At 40.0% G+C, this 16,959-nt stretch overlaps 1 protein-coding gene across 1 annotated transcript; it reads left to right on the forward strand.

The window, feature by feature from the left end:
• The first annotated feature begins 4,662 nt into the window (after positions 1 to 4,662).
• saxo4 (stabilizer of axonemal microtubules 4) lies at positions 4,663 to 16,649 on the forward strand. Its single transcript, XM_072673404.1, is given in 7 exon segments — positions 4,663 to 4,693; positions 11,275 to 11,388; positions 11,604 to 11,739; positions 11,825 to 11,929; positions 12,892 to 12,986; positions 16,413 to 16,488; positions 16,595 to 16,649. Coding segments are annotated over 7 exon segments (579 nt in total). The 3' UTR covers positions 16,617 to 16,649.
• Positions 16,650 to 16,959: the final 310 nt, after the last annotated feature.

A 16,959-nucleotide genomic window follows, 5' to 3' on the forward strand; every position in this document is an offset into this window, starting at 1 on the left:
TACGTACACAGTTGAGTTAGTCTACCAAAAACGTTTGTGGTTTCTACTTAATACCATTGTCGTTGGGAATTTGTCCATTACGCCAAAACAAATCTGTACATTCAAAAAGAAACTCACAATTTGAAATAAATGTATTAGACATCATTTTTTTTGTTCACTTTTTTATTCTACGTTAAAAACACACATAAAAGGCTCTAAAAAGGAGAACAGAAGAACCAACTACATCAGTCTGTTGCTTCTTACTCTTATGTACAAACACATTTTTTAAAATCTAGAATATCTGTTGTGCATTATGCTGAATCCCATCCAACATTAATGAGAAACTGTAGCACATAAAGCAACAGACCTTGAGGCCGAGACCTTACAGCATAAACTGTAGCCACCCATTTTATGCTATTACTTATCTGCATTGGTTCGAGCCACACTAAAAGCGTAATGCAGCTCAAAGGCAAATCACTTTTTAATCATTTGTATCCATTGTCTTCTGCGTTCACTGTCAAAAAAAGTTTTGTGAATATTTAGTTAAGAATGTCATAATAAGTACAACTAGTCTTGAACACAGCTCTTTAAGTTTTACAAATAAACCTAGTCACTAAACCAAATTGGATTCCAATGTCTAACTGTTTCCTTAACTAAAAATAACTTGTGTTAAAGGAGTGTTCATGTTGTGTGATGTATGTTACATATTGTAGTTGCAAACCCAGAAAGAATTAAACAGCTTTCAATTACAGAGAAGACTAATTTGCTCTTACAGCCTTTAACACAAACACTAGCAGACAACCACTTCATAAACCTCAAACACACCCCAAAAAGAAAATTGGGAGGAACAACTACACACTGACGGTGAGTAAAGGGGGTGGGAACAAGAACAATATTCAAATATCTCACGCCAGGAGCCAATGGAAAAATTCCTGGAACTGCATGTGAGAGCGTTGTTCAAAGCACCCTGGTGAGCAAGACTGAGCACTGCCATAGCGTTCACACATGTTCCTTAGTACACCATGTGCAAATGTTTAGTCACCATAGTGAAAAAAAGTGCATTTATTTGTATTCAAAACATAGTTTATCTGAATTTGCTGTAAATATACTAGCAAATGTATTTACTTACAAATCTTTAAGTTCAGTCAATTTACAATAATTGAGTCTATTCACTTACCATTGAGAGGTGGACACTGATTGACCTGTGCAATCTTAAAAACAGCACACACAATAAATAAACTGCACTCCGATGAATTTAATATTTTTCCCCATACTGATGTTTCTCTATAAGTCCAGTAAGTGAGTCAGCTGTGCTGAGTCAGTAATACACAGTGGGCTTGTTTGTGGAATACAACCTATTTGAGTAAAACTCACCACTTTCCCATTGGCTCCTGGCACCACCTATTTGCATATACTGGGAGTGTCCTTCCCTCTTCACTTACCATCAGTATGAAGTCATACCCCCTAAGTGACCATCCTCTATGTGTTCTGTAGCTTGGTTACAGTGTTAAAGGCTGTAAGAGCCAGTTGCTCTGTGTTGGTGTGATGTGTGATTTCATTTGGTTGATTGTTGGTTGATTGCTCCAGTGAACACTTAACACAAAGTTAGGCTTTTGTTCTATTTCTGTAAAATTACAGTATAATATGTACAAACACAGTTGTTCCATCGTAGCTCTCTTTAAGAGTACTGGTCATTAGTGTGGCTTAAATTGGCATAGAAAAGATCAGTATGCTTAAATTGCAATATCAGAGTGAAATCTGTTGGTCTGACATGTTTTTGCTTTTTCGTGCAAAGTGATTCTTTTGCTGTTGGCAACTAGATAGTGATCTGGATAGTGACTGACCCAGGCAAGTTTACAAACTGCACACTCAAAAACTTCACTGATGTTGGACTGAATTACTGAATGTAGCTAAGTCAGCTGTGATGCTTTAATAATATACGCTGACCTGTAGGGTTTATTACTCCAGTAAAGAAAGTGAGATTTATGCTGTTAATACAGTAGCAAATGTATATACTTACTTAAAATAATTAGAAAATACATTAATATTATGCTTTCATCAAATGCTTTAAAACAGCTGCTACAGTACCCCCACACATACTACTCACCTATTTTGAGCTCGTGAATTGTTATCATTTTACAGATCTTGGAGTTCAATCAGCCTACAATAATTAGGTTTATTTGGTTGGCATTACCAAGTGGACAATGATTGCCCTGTGCAGGCTTAAAAACAGCACACACACTAAATAAACTGCACTCTGCTGGATTTAATCATTTCTATAATGTTAATGTTTCTCAACAAGTCCAGTCAGTGAGTACGCTGTGCTGGTTCAGTAATACACAGTGGGTTAGTGGGTGGAACACAAGCTATTTGAGTAAAAATCACAACTTTCCCATTGGTTCATGGCACCACCTATTTGCATACTGGGTGTGCCTTTCCTATTTCACTCATCATGAGTGTGAAGTCATTCCCCCCAAGCTACCGTCCTCTGTGTGTTCTCTTAAAACCTATGTATATATAGTGTAGTAGCTACCTAGTCTCAGTGTTAAAGCCTGTAAAGGAAAGCTACCACTTTCTCTGCTGGTAAGTGAGTATGCATGTTGGTTGCGTTTAAATGTTATAGTGGTCTCTTATGCCCAAATATATTTACTTTAAGAATATTGGTTTTTAATGTTCTGCTTTTAAAAGCCTGCATATACTTAAAATAGCTTTGTTTTTGAACACTTAACTGTAGTTAATGCAAAGTTAGGCCTTTATACTGTTTTTGTATAATTCAAGTATAATAAGTAGCCCTCCAAGTGCACTGATTAGTAGTGTGGCTACTCCTACAGTCACTGACACTCAATGTCAATGAGTTGTCGTTTCCCCCAGGCTTTCTTCTCTCAGGTATATGAGTACAAATAATGCAGGGATTAACTGCTTGGCTTTAGGGTTGTAGGCTGTAAGAGAGAGAAAGTTACTGTGTTTTACAGTGTTCACTTTTGTGCTACCACAGGATTGTCCTGTCAATGTTTGGCTGGTTAATTTTAAACATTTCATGATTGGCAAAATAATGCAAAACTTAAGAATCTTGAGTTGAGTGAAGAATGATTTGAGTAAATTTAACCTATTAGGGTTTATAGTGTGGGCACACTGCCAGGCAATTTCCCACATGCTGACATGCTGGCTGAAAAGCTTATAAAACATTCAAACTGTGGATTGAACTTCATCAAACTTATCGTCTTCATTTTATGAAAGTAATCCTTTTGCAGTTTCAAGAAACTTCAGCTGTATTATTGCTCAGACTTTATTAAAGCTTTTAGCTCAACCAACCCGATAAAAATAGTCATTTAAATCTTTGCTAAGTTGGGCTTTAGTGTACTTTATATGCTGTTATTCAATTATCCATGAGCTGGAGCCAAACTGGAGGGAGCTCCATTTGTTCCATTAGGGTCAACAAAGTGGGAACGATGCCATTCAGTTTATGTGGTCTTATATGGAATTCTCTGCACTCATTTTAGCGCTAATAGCCATTTCTGTCTTAATGGCTTACTTAAGTCAGTCCATTTTCTTGGCTGTTAGTATTCCTTATTTGTCAGCACTGACATTAAGATTATAACTAAATATAAGGTTTACCCCCAATTTTAGTCATTTCCAATTTGCATCCTCTAGCTAGGACTCTCCCAATCACTCAATGCTACCAGCACTGGGAGAGTGAAAGCTAGTATGTGCTTCCTCCAAGTCACATGATGCCAGACTAGGGCATCTTTTCAAAGTGCTGCTAGTGTAAACATCATTAGACAGTGGAATGTGCTAACTGCATCACACTGGCATCACAGTTAGAGTTATACAGGAGTAGAGGAGTCATTGAACCCACCCAGAGAGAGTGAGGCCATCTCTGGGTCATCTTGCAACAGATGTCTGTGGCATCCTAATATATTGTTTTTAAGATATTGCTGGTACACATAAATACAGAGATACAGAAAACTGCTCTGTGCAGCACCTGCCTGCCTTCCTAGACCTCACTAACCAGTTTTTACCTCTATTGAACTGATGGAGTAATAATCCAGAAGCACTATTTATGTAGAGCAGTATGAACCAGTGTCAGATCTAAATTCCTCAACTGGGACAACTTGGCCATTGAAAGGGCACACCTAATGGCTCAATTTTCACTGAATAGTGAAAACCTATCAAAACTGACCCTGGCACTAACTAAGGTGGTCTTAGGCTTAACCGAGGACCTTGAGGTTTGCTTTAGGCCCTTTAGCAAAACCCCAAGCATCCTCCAGGTGTCATAAGCTGTAATCAAATGGAAAGAGACACCACTGTAGAGATTCCACTGACAGGATGCACGACCATTATATTGATTATGTGCTTAAAGAGCCAGTCTGACCACCATACTAACATGGCTAATTATTCAGACACTTGAGATGCATGATGAGAACCTGCTGACTAAGTCTCTGGGTGTTTGATACAGTAGATACATAATTCAGTGCAGGTCAAGCTTGTTTAAGCACAGTCAAACTGACAGACAAATAGAAATATCTTGGCTGCCATAGACAATTATCTGATCTAGCGGGTTCATGTATAATCTTTATTGGGGCGCTGACAGAAAATCATTGCTCCGTTAATTAAGCAAGCTGGAACTTTTGGAGTAAAGGTGTCTCAGGGGGCATATCAAACTTGCAGTAGATCAGCTGGAAGATGAATGGTGAGAGGAAGGGCAAGCAAGAGGGTGAGGCTTCGATTGGCAGTTTAACTTCTAGTGTTTTAGGTCAATAGTTCTACAAAACTACATTTACAACTACATGTAGCGATCCCATCACCCCAAAAAACAATCAATCGAGTAGCCAGGTCTTGATCTGGACCACCATCTTCTCAGAGCAGTGCCATTCTTCTGTCCTCCGTGCACATCACCTCTGTATTGTAGATAGCAAGAGGTGTAGGACAGAGTGTACATGTTTATTGTTGTGGATTCAGAGGCCGCGTGAGTGTTTCGATCGGCCGCGTCACTGCGCTGCTTGAGTACACTCACTAATGGCGTGATCCACAAGGGCAGCCAAGCCGACACGCACTGTTCAATATCCTGGAGCGTGGTGGCTGGCGGGACAGTGACAGGTCGCCCTGCAGGAGGGAGCTGTTCTGCTCGCTTGAGAGGGCAAGAGCAGGAGAGGGGCTGGCAGTGAAGGTGAGAGTGGATTAATGTGAGTGTTAAGGGTGAAAGGAGGCAGCGTGTCCCACACTAATGACATACAGTGCATTTTACTTTTCGACCCTGTGTGCTAAATAACGTTATTGCTGTATCCATTATCAATATGTTGCCCTCAGACTGCTGCGTCATAGAGCTCAGTCTAGAAAGACATTCACACTGTATTGAAAAGACTTTCACAATGGAATAGTCTGGTCCAAACAAAGGCAGTGTGTCCCACTTATGACAGTGGACATTTCCCCATCACCTGTATGCATTAACACAGTCAACTCTACTGCTTCATCCATTATCAATAAAATCTCTCCATGTGTCATGGAGCCTTGGTGTAGTTGGAGATTCACGCTGTACTAAAGATACTTCATAATGATAAACAGGCAGGTGACAATTAAAAGGGAAAGCCTAAATAAAGGACAGGAGAAGCACAGGGTGCTTTCACACTTACCTTGTCAAGTCAAGTCAGTCAGCCTGCTGGCTGGACTGGTAGGTGGCAGCTGGTTTGATGCAGGTAGAGGGGACCTCAGCGGGCAATCTTCCAGCAGGTCGGGCTGGGTGGCCATTTACTCGGAGAAGGTAAAAAGAGAAAGAGAAAGTTAGTTCTGAGAGGAATTTTATGGAGGGCGGAGAATGTTGAGCATCCGCATCAGAGTGTGTCTGACGACTCCGGCAGGTCTGATTATAACAGCCTAATTAAAAAGGGGAGAGTCAGAAGGTAACACGGACACGGGAGCACCCTGAAAATACCAGCATCTATCTGCTCCACCGTCAACAAACCTGAGTGATCGCGTGTAGGCAGCGAGACGACAGCTCCAGCATCTCAGTGTACTACAATTCCCTGGGTCCGCGAACCCCTGGACCTTCAACCTTTATCTAAGAAACATTAATTACCAAAAGCTAAACTAAACATATGAGTTTTCAGCTTAGATTTAAAGATTGAGACTGTGTCTGAGTCATGATCTGGAAGGTTATTCCAGAGTTGGGGGGCTTTATAAGAAAAGGCTCTTCCCCCTGCTGAGGTTTTCTGAATTTTGGGCATGAGTAAGAGGCCAGCACCCTGAGATCTAAGTAGTCTTGATGGTTCGTAGTATACAATAAGATCCTGCAGGTACTCAGGAGCGAGGCCCTGTAGGGCCTTATATGTTAATAGAAGAATTTTGTATTCGATACGGAATTTAACTGGGAGCCAATGAAGTGCTGATAGAACTGGACTGATATGGTAAAATTTTCTAGTTTTAGTAAACTAGAAAAATTTTCTAGTTTTTTCAGCTGGCTGCAGCATTTTGCACCAGCTGAAGTTTATTGAGGTTCCTGCTGGAACAACCTGACAGTAGTGCATTACAGTAATCTAGACTTAAGGTAATAAAAGCGTATACTAGCTTTTCTGCGTCTTTTAGTGATAAGGAGTTTCTTAGTTTGGAGATGTTCCTAAGCTGCATAAAGGCTGTTCTACTAATATTAGCTATATGTTGCTCAAATGATAAATCTGAGTCGAATGTGACACCAAGATTTTTAGCTGCTAAACTAGGAATGATGGAAGCATCGGCCAAGTCTAACATTAAGTCTGATAGTTTATTTCTAGAGTCTTTTGGACCTAAAAGGAGAACTTCGGTTTTGTCACTGTTAAGGAGAAGGAAGTTATGTGACATCCAGAGTTTTATATCCTTTACACAGTCCTCCATTTTTTGTAGTCTAAATTTATCGTCAAGTTTGGCTGATATATAGAGCTGTGTGTCATCTGCATAAAAATTGAATTTAACGCCATGTCTGCTTATAACTGAGCCCAGTGGTAACATGTATAATGTAAATAATAGTGGTCCTAAAATTGAGCCTTGCGGAACTCCATATCTTACTTCTGTGTAATTTGAAGATAAATCTTTTATCTTTACGAACTGATAGCGTCCCGTTAGATATGATTGGAACCATGATATAATTGGATATTAGATATGATTGGAATGGATTCCAACCATTTTCTCTAATCTTTCTAGTAATATAGTATGATCAGTAATATAGTATGATCTTGTTTGGCCTGAACCAAAATAGTACGTGACAAAGGTGCCGCAAACCAAAGGACCAAAAGAGGCAGCCTTGGCCCAGATCGACTAAACCATGGTTTAGTTTGTTTGTTAGTGTGAAAAGGCTTTTTTGGATAGTTAGGACTTTCGGAGAGTGAAAACGGAGAAGAAAAAGAACCAGCGCTCTGCCGAAATCTGAAATCTGCCAGTGTGGTTGCAACAGATTACGCTCATAATTCCTTCATCTATACTATGTAGATGAGCCTTTAATTATGAGCAGAATCTGACTCGAAGGGAGTTGGATTCTGGCAGGGAGGCAGACTTCGGCACAACACCTGGAAAAGCAACTTGCCTAATTGACAACACATCTATGTCCGACGCACACCCTTCTAAAAACCAATCAATGTCAAGTATAGGGAGACGCAGTTTACCTTTATATGATGACGAGATGTGGCAAAAGTCTAGCACGATCGCCAAAAATGATTAATTTTAATTTTGGGCATGGATAGTAGGAGCTCCAGTAACAATAACGACTGCTCAACTGACCAGTTGTTCAATAGGAACAGTAATCAAACTGACCTCCAGTCAGATCTGTGGGTAAGTGATCCGTAAAGAAGATTGGAGCTTGTCATACAAAGCAAACATTCAGTGAGAGAGATGCTCATGCATCAGTGGAATACGTACGTATAGATCAGTCTATCCACTCCTACATCTGAGGGCTTAGTGGTGTAACAGGCACAGCCACTGCTTTACATACATGTGAAAAACAGTGATCCTAGGGCCTGTCTACACATATATGGATATTTTTAAAAACTGACAATTCTCTCCATCTGTTTCCGCCCAACACAAAGACAGAAACGCTTGCATGAGCCTACAAGCCCTGTATCTCCTATGGGGTATCAGTGCCTCATAAAGAGAGACATCAAAACACGTCAAAGAAAGAAGAAAACACAGAGGATTTATTCCAAATTCCATGCTACTCCCTATGTAGCGCACTATTCAAGTCATGAAATTATGGCTTGTAAATCTGAATAGAGCATTATAGATTTGTAAAATAACAGTATTTACATTTATTCATATGGAAATCTGAACTCTATTGTAAGTTTATGACTTTATATTCATGTTCACTTTATACACAAAAAAGTTAATAAAATTTCTAAGGCCTAAATATTAGTTTTTCTTAGGTATAGATAATCCAATTTCATTGGTCAATTTTATTAAATCAGAGCTGTACTACATTTCATTCCACTGTGTTTTTATACAGAACTTAAATGACATCAAAAACATCTTGACTTAACTTGACTTTAACACTAAGACCAAATAAAAGTGAAGGTACCCAGGGGGAAAGATTACACACTGACAGTGACTGAGGGTGCAGGGCACTCCCAATGTGCAAATAGATGATACCAAGAGCCAATAGAAAAGTCTGAGTTTTACTCAACACAGTACTGAACCAGAACAGCTGACATGTTAAGAAACATCAATATGACAGAAATGAGAAAAAATACTGCCATTTTCAATATTGCATTATCCAATCACTATTCATCTGGCAACTGACTTAACTCAGTGATTACAAGTTGATTCAACCCAAATAATCCTTTTGAATCTGGAAAATAACAGATATAACTCAAAATAACTGAGTAACCTGAGAAATATCCAGTTTATCTACAACAGACTTCATTAAAAAGTTCTTGTCTACAACAGACAGACTTCACTTTCGGAGGTAATAGCGGAAAGAAGAATTTGAAGAGGAATGATTTGATGTGATGTCATGAGGTCTTTTGATATTAAAACCTTTGGATGAAGTAAAAATAGTATTTCAGTAAAATTAAGACTTTAAGATTTATTGAAGGGAAATGTTATTCACTTTTAAACAAACTAAACAAAACAGGTTTGATCCGGAATCATGTTTCCAGTCAGACCGAAATCAAAATACGCTTTAAATGAATGATATGGTCCTTTCACTTTTTCAGTGTAGGGGGTAAGGAGTAATTTGAGATTCAGTCAGGCGTTGGCATTTTCATAAAGCTCCACATCAAAACTCCATCCACACAACAAAACTCAACCTTGGAGAGCATTTTTGAAAAGCTCAAAAAAGCAAAAACTGTGATTTTATGTGGATGGTAGGCCAAAACATACACAGAGATTACAGCACAGGCCTGAATGCAACAATGAGAGAGTTTGGTGTCTCTGTGTTTTGCTGTAGGGGCATATTACTGGAATAGTGCAGAGACCTTTCTTCGTAGACATTTGACCACCCACACAGCTCCTGGAGATCCTCATGTAAACCTTAGACAGGTTTTATAACATACTGAACATGAGCACACTTTTTTTGCTGATTGAGTGGTCTGTACCAGGGGATAACAGTGCCCCATCTACAGAAAGTCAGGAATCACTGAATGGTTCTTTAAATTTCGCAACAGTGGTCAAGCAGCGAGATATGAGAAATCATCAAAACCATGGAAATTTTCTAAATTGCTAATCTAACATTAGACAACACTTAAGCAAGGACCTACCAATTGGAGTGGAGTACTTCACACAGTGGTCATCTATGTACAGTCCAGTCATGTTGTACTGTAACACATTTACGTTTGGCTCTGAAATTAGATTCAACATCTCTGGCCGTTGTTTTCTTTGGTCCTCATGTTGCAGACAACAGCAACACACACAAGTGATGAGAGTAGCACATCTAGAATCTACCCTGGACGTTTAGTTAGCTCTCATGGGCTCACTATGATGCAACACCAAAGAGCTGATAAGAAACAACTGAGCAGCAACTGTCCATATACTGATGAGCTTCTGAAAGGGAGGATGCATATAAAAGGCTATAATCCCACATGCCTCAGTCAATACAGATGTAAATAACCTTAAATTAAAGGTTATATTCTGCACCCCATCGTCCCAGTCATTGTTTCATGTGCAATTCAAAAGTCAAGGCAAAAAAGTCTTACAGACTGTATTACAGTATTACATGTCCCATGCTGAAGCACACACAGCGAAAAACACACACCCAAACACACACACAGTCTACACAGGCATTTTGTACATGATGGTAATTTGAGACAGAATATCATGGTGAATTTAAACAAAGGACAGGCAGAGCAGTAAAGTGGGATCAGCAGGTTCATACAGAAAGAGATTCACACAGACCAACAGCGCCATCTCGTGTACAAAAACGAAACGCACTTTAGGACTAGTTTTTCCCCCCCAAAAGCTTCTTAAAAATGTACACGTTTTAACCTACAAACAAAACCATCAGATGTCAAATTATGAGACAAAAAAAGAATAAAAACTAGAAAAATAAATAAATAGATAAAATGTTTCCATTGTTATTGTTATGTATTATTATTTTTAACACAACTGTTGTAGGTATAGTAGCTACTAATGGTCGTGGAAGTAGCACTAGCACTAGCACTAGTAGTATTAGTATTAGTGCTAGCAAAGAAACACTTGGGAAATGAATGCCCGGCGTATATTTGACATAACCTATGTAAAAAAAAATATGAAATACAAAATGTATGTTATTTATTGTAATTTTATGCTGAAGTGTCAAAATAATGCTTAAATGAAGCAACTGGATATAATGTGAGGCGTCTTTAAATAAAGTTCATGAAATAACTTTCTTTCCCGAGCTGCTCTAGCAAGTCTGGTCACATGATTTAGTGCTGAGAGCGGTGATCTCTTTGGTAAGAGTATCGGTTATCTTAGCCACTCACGCTACCTGCCCAGGAGGCTAAGCGGCTCTGCTGGATCAGAGCAGCACGCAAAGGCCTTAATTTATCACTGCCGCCTAGTTTGCTACCTAGCCTATTACTGTTCACTTAACAAGCTCGAGTTATGCTATAGACATCGCCTAACAGCGTGATCTGACTTTATACGTCATTTAAATATTTTGATTAAAAACACGAACACATGTTTTACAGTTATAATTCCAATATAACTTGATTGTGAGACAGGCCTACTTTTATTCCATGGTAGTGTGGTTGAAGTAACCCTGTACGCACATCTTCCATAGTTTCTTAGACTTATTGAGTAGCCCTGGGTAAGGTTGTTCTCTGGAGCTTGTGAGGTGTCATATTTGCCGGCTTATTATTTCAGTAAGAGATGGGTTGGCCGCTGGACACTGGCCAAAACTGGGAACAGGCAGAGCACATGGTTGGCTTGCGAACACAGCTCTCAAGCTGGACTACACCTCCTACGAACAAGACTACTGTGAGGACAGCTTAGGACTTGCACACCTTTAAGCCCTCTATTTAACTTTCTGCCTCACAAACCTACATTACAAACACAGATCCAGTGCAGAACTGTGGAATCCCAATCTATAAACACACAGGTTTACCTCCTTTGGGGTAAGAAGTATCTGTGTGGTCAGTGCTTTGATTAATTTTGCCATCCTGTAACATATATCTTTCTTTACTATCTGTCAGGTAAAAAGGGCTTCAGTCCATGCTTGGGTCATCACTTTGGGTAAAGATACTCTGCCAACCCTAGACCAGCTGTCTACTACAGCTCCTGTCTCGACCAGCATGACAACCCCTAGCTAGGGTCAGCAGAGCCTGATGTGTGCCTCAAACCATTGACCGCTGTCTGTCTCTGTTCTTGTCTTTTTAGTCACAGGCTAGACTCCTGTCTCCTCCTCTCTCTGTAGTGTCTCACCCCAGTCTGTGCAACATTACCAGCGGCTGGCTGTCTCTAACGGGGCAGAGGCTCTACCCACCATCAGAGCAAAGAGCAGACAGAAAGGCTACGTGCAGCTTTGAGCACAAGCCAGGCCTGTGAGAATCTCAGTCTGATCACTAGACTTATTACATCTACGTGAGCTGAGCTGGAATGGAATGCAATGGAAGTCCTGGGAAAATGTACTGTATTCATATATCTGCAGCAAGTCTACATTATATTTTAAAGGCAGTAAAGGCAAGAATACTTTGAGTAATTATAATAGGAAGTACCTCCTAACTATGATTGGTTCTAATCATGCAAATTTGTTTCACAGGCTCATTTAAATGCGTAAATGCGTAAACGAACATGTCTGTTTCAAATGTTGTAACTATCCTTGGTTTCTGACAACATCCGCAAGCCCTAAGAGAACGGCAACAAATACGGACAAAATGAACGCAGAGTACGGACAGAAGTCTCTATTGGCTCGTATCCGTATTTAGCGTTAAACATAGAGAAACATTAAAAACTAGCAGTCCTGATTGGTCCTATTCATGTTCTAAGCCCTCCCCCTGTCTGCAATTGGTCCTAATCCCAGCATTGTTTGTTTTGAGGACACCCCCTGGTATTGATCCTACTGTTTGTTTAGAAACTTCTGTCTGTGATTGGTCCTGTGATTGGATCGTATGAATGAACTGATTCATGCAAACACTGTGAGAACACTTGTGATTGGCCAGGGTGCTCACGGCATACAGTGAAATGTTGGATAAATGGTTCAAAGCTTGCTTGCATATCGCAGTATTGCTCATTATAAGGAAAAGCTAAACTGTGCAACCCTAAACACCCTGCTTCCCCATCCTGCTATCTAAAATACTTTTCCTTTCCTTTAATTCAGAGAGCACTTTCATGACACACACAGTATAAGGGCCTGACATCTGTTTACAAAATAATAAAATGACACACTGGTGCTTGGCAGCAAGCACTTTAATGAGAACTACTACAGTCAGTAGTGTCTACTGTCATGTCTGTGCGTGTTTAGTCTTCGTGCTTGTGGATCAGCAGCAAAGTCTGCTGTAATCATCAGATTGTCTGAGTTAAAGAGGACAGTGGATTTACTAAAGCAACCAGCCAGCAGCATTACACATTTCTGCACAGTAAAATTGCTGGTGTTAAATCAACGCTGAAAGTGTTCATTAAAGACCTTTATAGTGTTTCTCTCTGGCTAGAGTTAATTTAACACTCTGTTAGTGTTAGAAGAGAAAGTCTGAACACACTTTTAGCACTCACCATACATCAGCTAGATCTCCTAGAGAGTAAAAACACTCCGAATAGTGTTATTTTAACAGAGCTGATTCTTACCTTGCTGAGACTTTAAAGAAAACCCCCATCTGCATTAATTCTAACACTTTCACAGCATTTAAAGACTCCACAGTTGTTGCTTCCACTTAAAACAGTATGTTTAATTAACCAAATCAGCTCCTGTCAGTTAACACAGTTTTCACCAACCGGCTTACGACCATTCACCAGCTTCACAAAAGATAGCCGTTCAACCCTGCATGAGTAGATACTTGCTCTAACAGCTGCCAACACTAAGGCCAAACAGCTACACTAACATACTGATGCGGACACCCTTGTGGAGGTAACCTAGGGGGAATGACAGCACAATGATGGTTAGTGAGAGAGGGAAAGACACACCCCACATGCAAATAGGTGGTTCCAGAAGCCAATGGGAAAGGTGTGAGGAGCCTAAACTAATGAATCTAATCATCAACACCTGTAACTGTCATCTTTTAACACTATCAGTGTTGAGAATGATTAGAGCAGCTCTGTAGGTAATCCTGGAAATTCAACACTGGTGTTTGTGTTACAGTTCATGCTCATTATTAATGTAAGACAAATGACAGTCAAGACAACGGCTGCATTTGTGCTGTTTACTGCTCATGTACACCAAATAGCTTTGATAGCTGTAAATGTAAGTGCAGTTAATGGTGGCATTATGATCTCACCTCACACGGTGTGGTCTGTAAGTGATTAGAATGTGACAGGGAGGTTGTTATTCTGACTTTGCAGAATGTCAGCTTTAATTGGAGGGTGTTGCAGCTATATTGGTGAAGCATGTTTAAATTACAGCCCTTTTCACATTAGACTCCCCATTTCTGGGGCCAATCAGAGAAAGAAATCTCACTCTGCACTTGCTTACAGGCTGCACTGTATTCTGCATTTTGCTCATGTTACACTCCTTACCTGCTGCCAAAGACAGGGTAGCGCTGGCCAGACACATGCCTTCAGCAGAGACACTCGAGATCCTCTGGCATGCCCTGTGAGAACAGCTTTCATCTCCTATACTCTCCTTCTCTCATTTTTCCCTCCACAAAGATAAAACCTCCTAGCTCCCCCATGGCTTGAACCCCTTTAAATGCCTCTTCTTACATTTGATTGAATTATTTCTCACCCATAGCGCTTTAAATGCTGCTCTGAAACAACCAGGTCTGACCACATCTGTGTTTTTACATAAAAATACTTATAATTTCATGTATCTGGATGTATCTTACTGGAGTGCATACACTCTCAGCAAAAAGGTACCAACCTATAATTGGGCCGATGCACTTCTAGCCACTGGGTATAGTTCTGTGCAGAGGTTTTAGGCAGCTAAGCACATTATCTCTGCAATAAAAGTAAAAAAAGTCACACTAGAGTAGAACAAACAGATAAAGCAGCATGAAGAATTACTCAGAAACCAAGCAAAACAACAGTTGAGTCTAACTCTACTCACTAACTCTCCCCTATACGGGCTGTATCCTCAGGACTCCCTGCTGGTGTAGCTTCCTCACTACAGGCAGGTTTACAGCATGTTTGCTGAGAGATTGGGTGGAAGGTGAGATTGGCTCTGTCACTGATCTACTCACTCTCTTAGCCTGTGTTGTATAACCCATCCATGTGTGTACTGCGTGATGTACTTCAGTACCTCAGAACCGTAGGTCTGGTCTCTGAATAATGACTCTAAAAGCTTTTCTTATATCATGATGTTTCGGCACACTTCATTAAATTCATGGCAGTGCTTTGTCACACATGCCGCCAGACCCACTACACTACCTTACACACTACCAGAGCCAGTGAGTCTGCCTGCATATTTATGTGTATGAGTGTGTGTGTGTGTGTGTGTTATATTAAAAACACCATAGCCTATGGGTTTTATTGTTCTTATTACATTCACCATTATGTATCTTAAGCACGTACTGTTCAGGCAGAGCTATTCCAAGCTATTATACTATTAAAGCAGCATTATGTGAGGACTGGTATTTTGTGCTCATGGGCTCTCCCTACAGGCGGAGAGAGTAATTTAGCATAGAGAAGCAAACCGCTGTTTGAGCTCACCTCATCTCGTAGCAGACAACCAATTATTCAAGTTTAAAAGTTCAGAACTGGTGTCTGAAAGTGAAAGAAGCATGTGAACTGAAACAGTAAAGTAATATTATAGGATTTCTCATGAATATGGTTATGCAGCATTACACAGTTCTTGTCAGTGTGGTTCTGCCTACTTTATTAAAGTTACATAGTGCAATTAGCAGCATGCTGTCCCTGAAGTAGCAATGATAAAGAGATGCTGGTCTCTCTATTACAGGTGAGTTACTTTACTGTACAAATGATTCATAATGTTGTTTGAATTAGTGCAAGATGATAATATAAGTACCAGGTATTGTGTGTTCTGGCCCAAGATGTTCTAGTTTAGTCATAACCTAGCTTGTCCTAAAGTGTTCACACAGTTCATTAAACATTAAACTTAGCGACCCCAACTAAACTACTTAAATAAGCCACAATCAACATAAATGCTTAAGATATAACACTGCATTAACTTAATACCATGCACTACAGCATTCAGCTGACACAAAACCACATTCATCAGCAGAAAATCACAGAGACAAAGCAAGTAACAGCTAGACTGAAGGCCAATGCATGCCTAAGAAAAGTAGTCTGGGAGAAATGACTACACGCTGATGATGAGTAAGGGGGGGGGGCATGCCCAGTATGTTTTACTAATCAGGGTTGTACTGCCCAAACATAACACACGTAACTTCATTAACTTGGAACTTTTTTGATTGGCCAGATGCATCTGTTCTGATTGTGATTGCATCTCAAGTCACCTCCAAATGTGGTTTGGATCCGATATGCCAGAAATCAGACTCGGGCTGGCAGTAGCACTTGTGTTAACAAGAAATAATGAACTATTGTGACCAGCTCATTTATATAGATTTTACAAACACCATACATTCATGTGAAGATACAAAACGTGTATATTGGTGTGTGTAATATCAGCATATTTTCTTTATGTAAAAAAGCTTGTCAAAGCCCTTTTTTGTCCTGTGTACATAAGGATTACATCCTTATAACAGGACTAATACACAATGTTTTACATTTATTTTAGTGCATCATATAAATTGCCTGGAACTGGCACACGCACACGCACTGGCCTACCCCTGATTATTCTGGCTATTACATTTAGAGCTGCGATTGCATGTCTATTAATACAAGTCATGTACAGAGAAGTGGGTTGCCTGTGTGCAGGTGTGGTGATCCGGCAGCATTTAAGGCGGGCTGGAAAAGAGCAGGGGCTCACAGAAACCGGGAGGATGGTTACAGCAGGCGAGACACTGACAGGTACACACACACACACACACATGCAGTCATGTATGAATACCACTCGTATAATTGCACAATTGCAGTTATTATGTTCTCATTTTCTTCCCCTGTCTCTCCCTCACAGGTTTAATCTGTGTGGATATTAACCAAGGCATTTTTAATAAATGTATAATTACTGATTCAAGTGTAATATTGCCGTGTTCACATTCCTCCTGATCGTTGTGGTTAAATCGCCTCAGTATGACATTTTCACACTGAATAATATTAATCTTTACAAATGCTGTTATTAGCAAGGCAAATCACAGTGGCTGTAAAAGCAGCACTTTGGGCTATTATGAGAGTGCAGGGCAGTTAGACATTGTGCCTTGATGGGCATTAAGATGAATGCTGGGGCAGAGTAGCATCGCTTAGTTAAACACCCCACATCCATGAAACTGGCAAATGGACCTGATTAGCCATGCATGGAGTGACACACACACACACACACAC

Source organism: Salminus brasiliensis, chromosome 2 (genome assembly GCF_030463535.1).
Source record: "Salminus brasiliensis chromosome 2, fSalBra1.hap2, whole genome shotgun sequence".
Taxonomy (NCBI): Eukaryota; Metazoa; Chordata; class Actinopteri; order Characiformes; family Bryconidae; genus Salminus; species Salminus brasiliensis.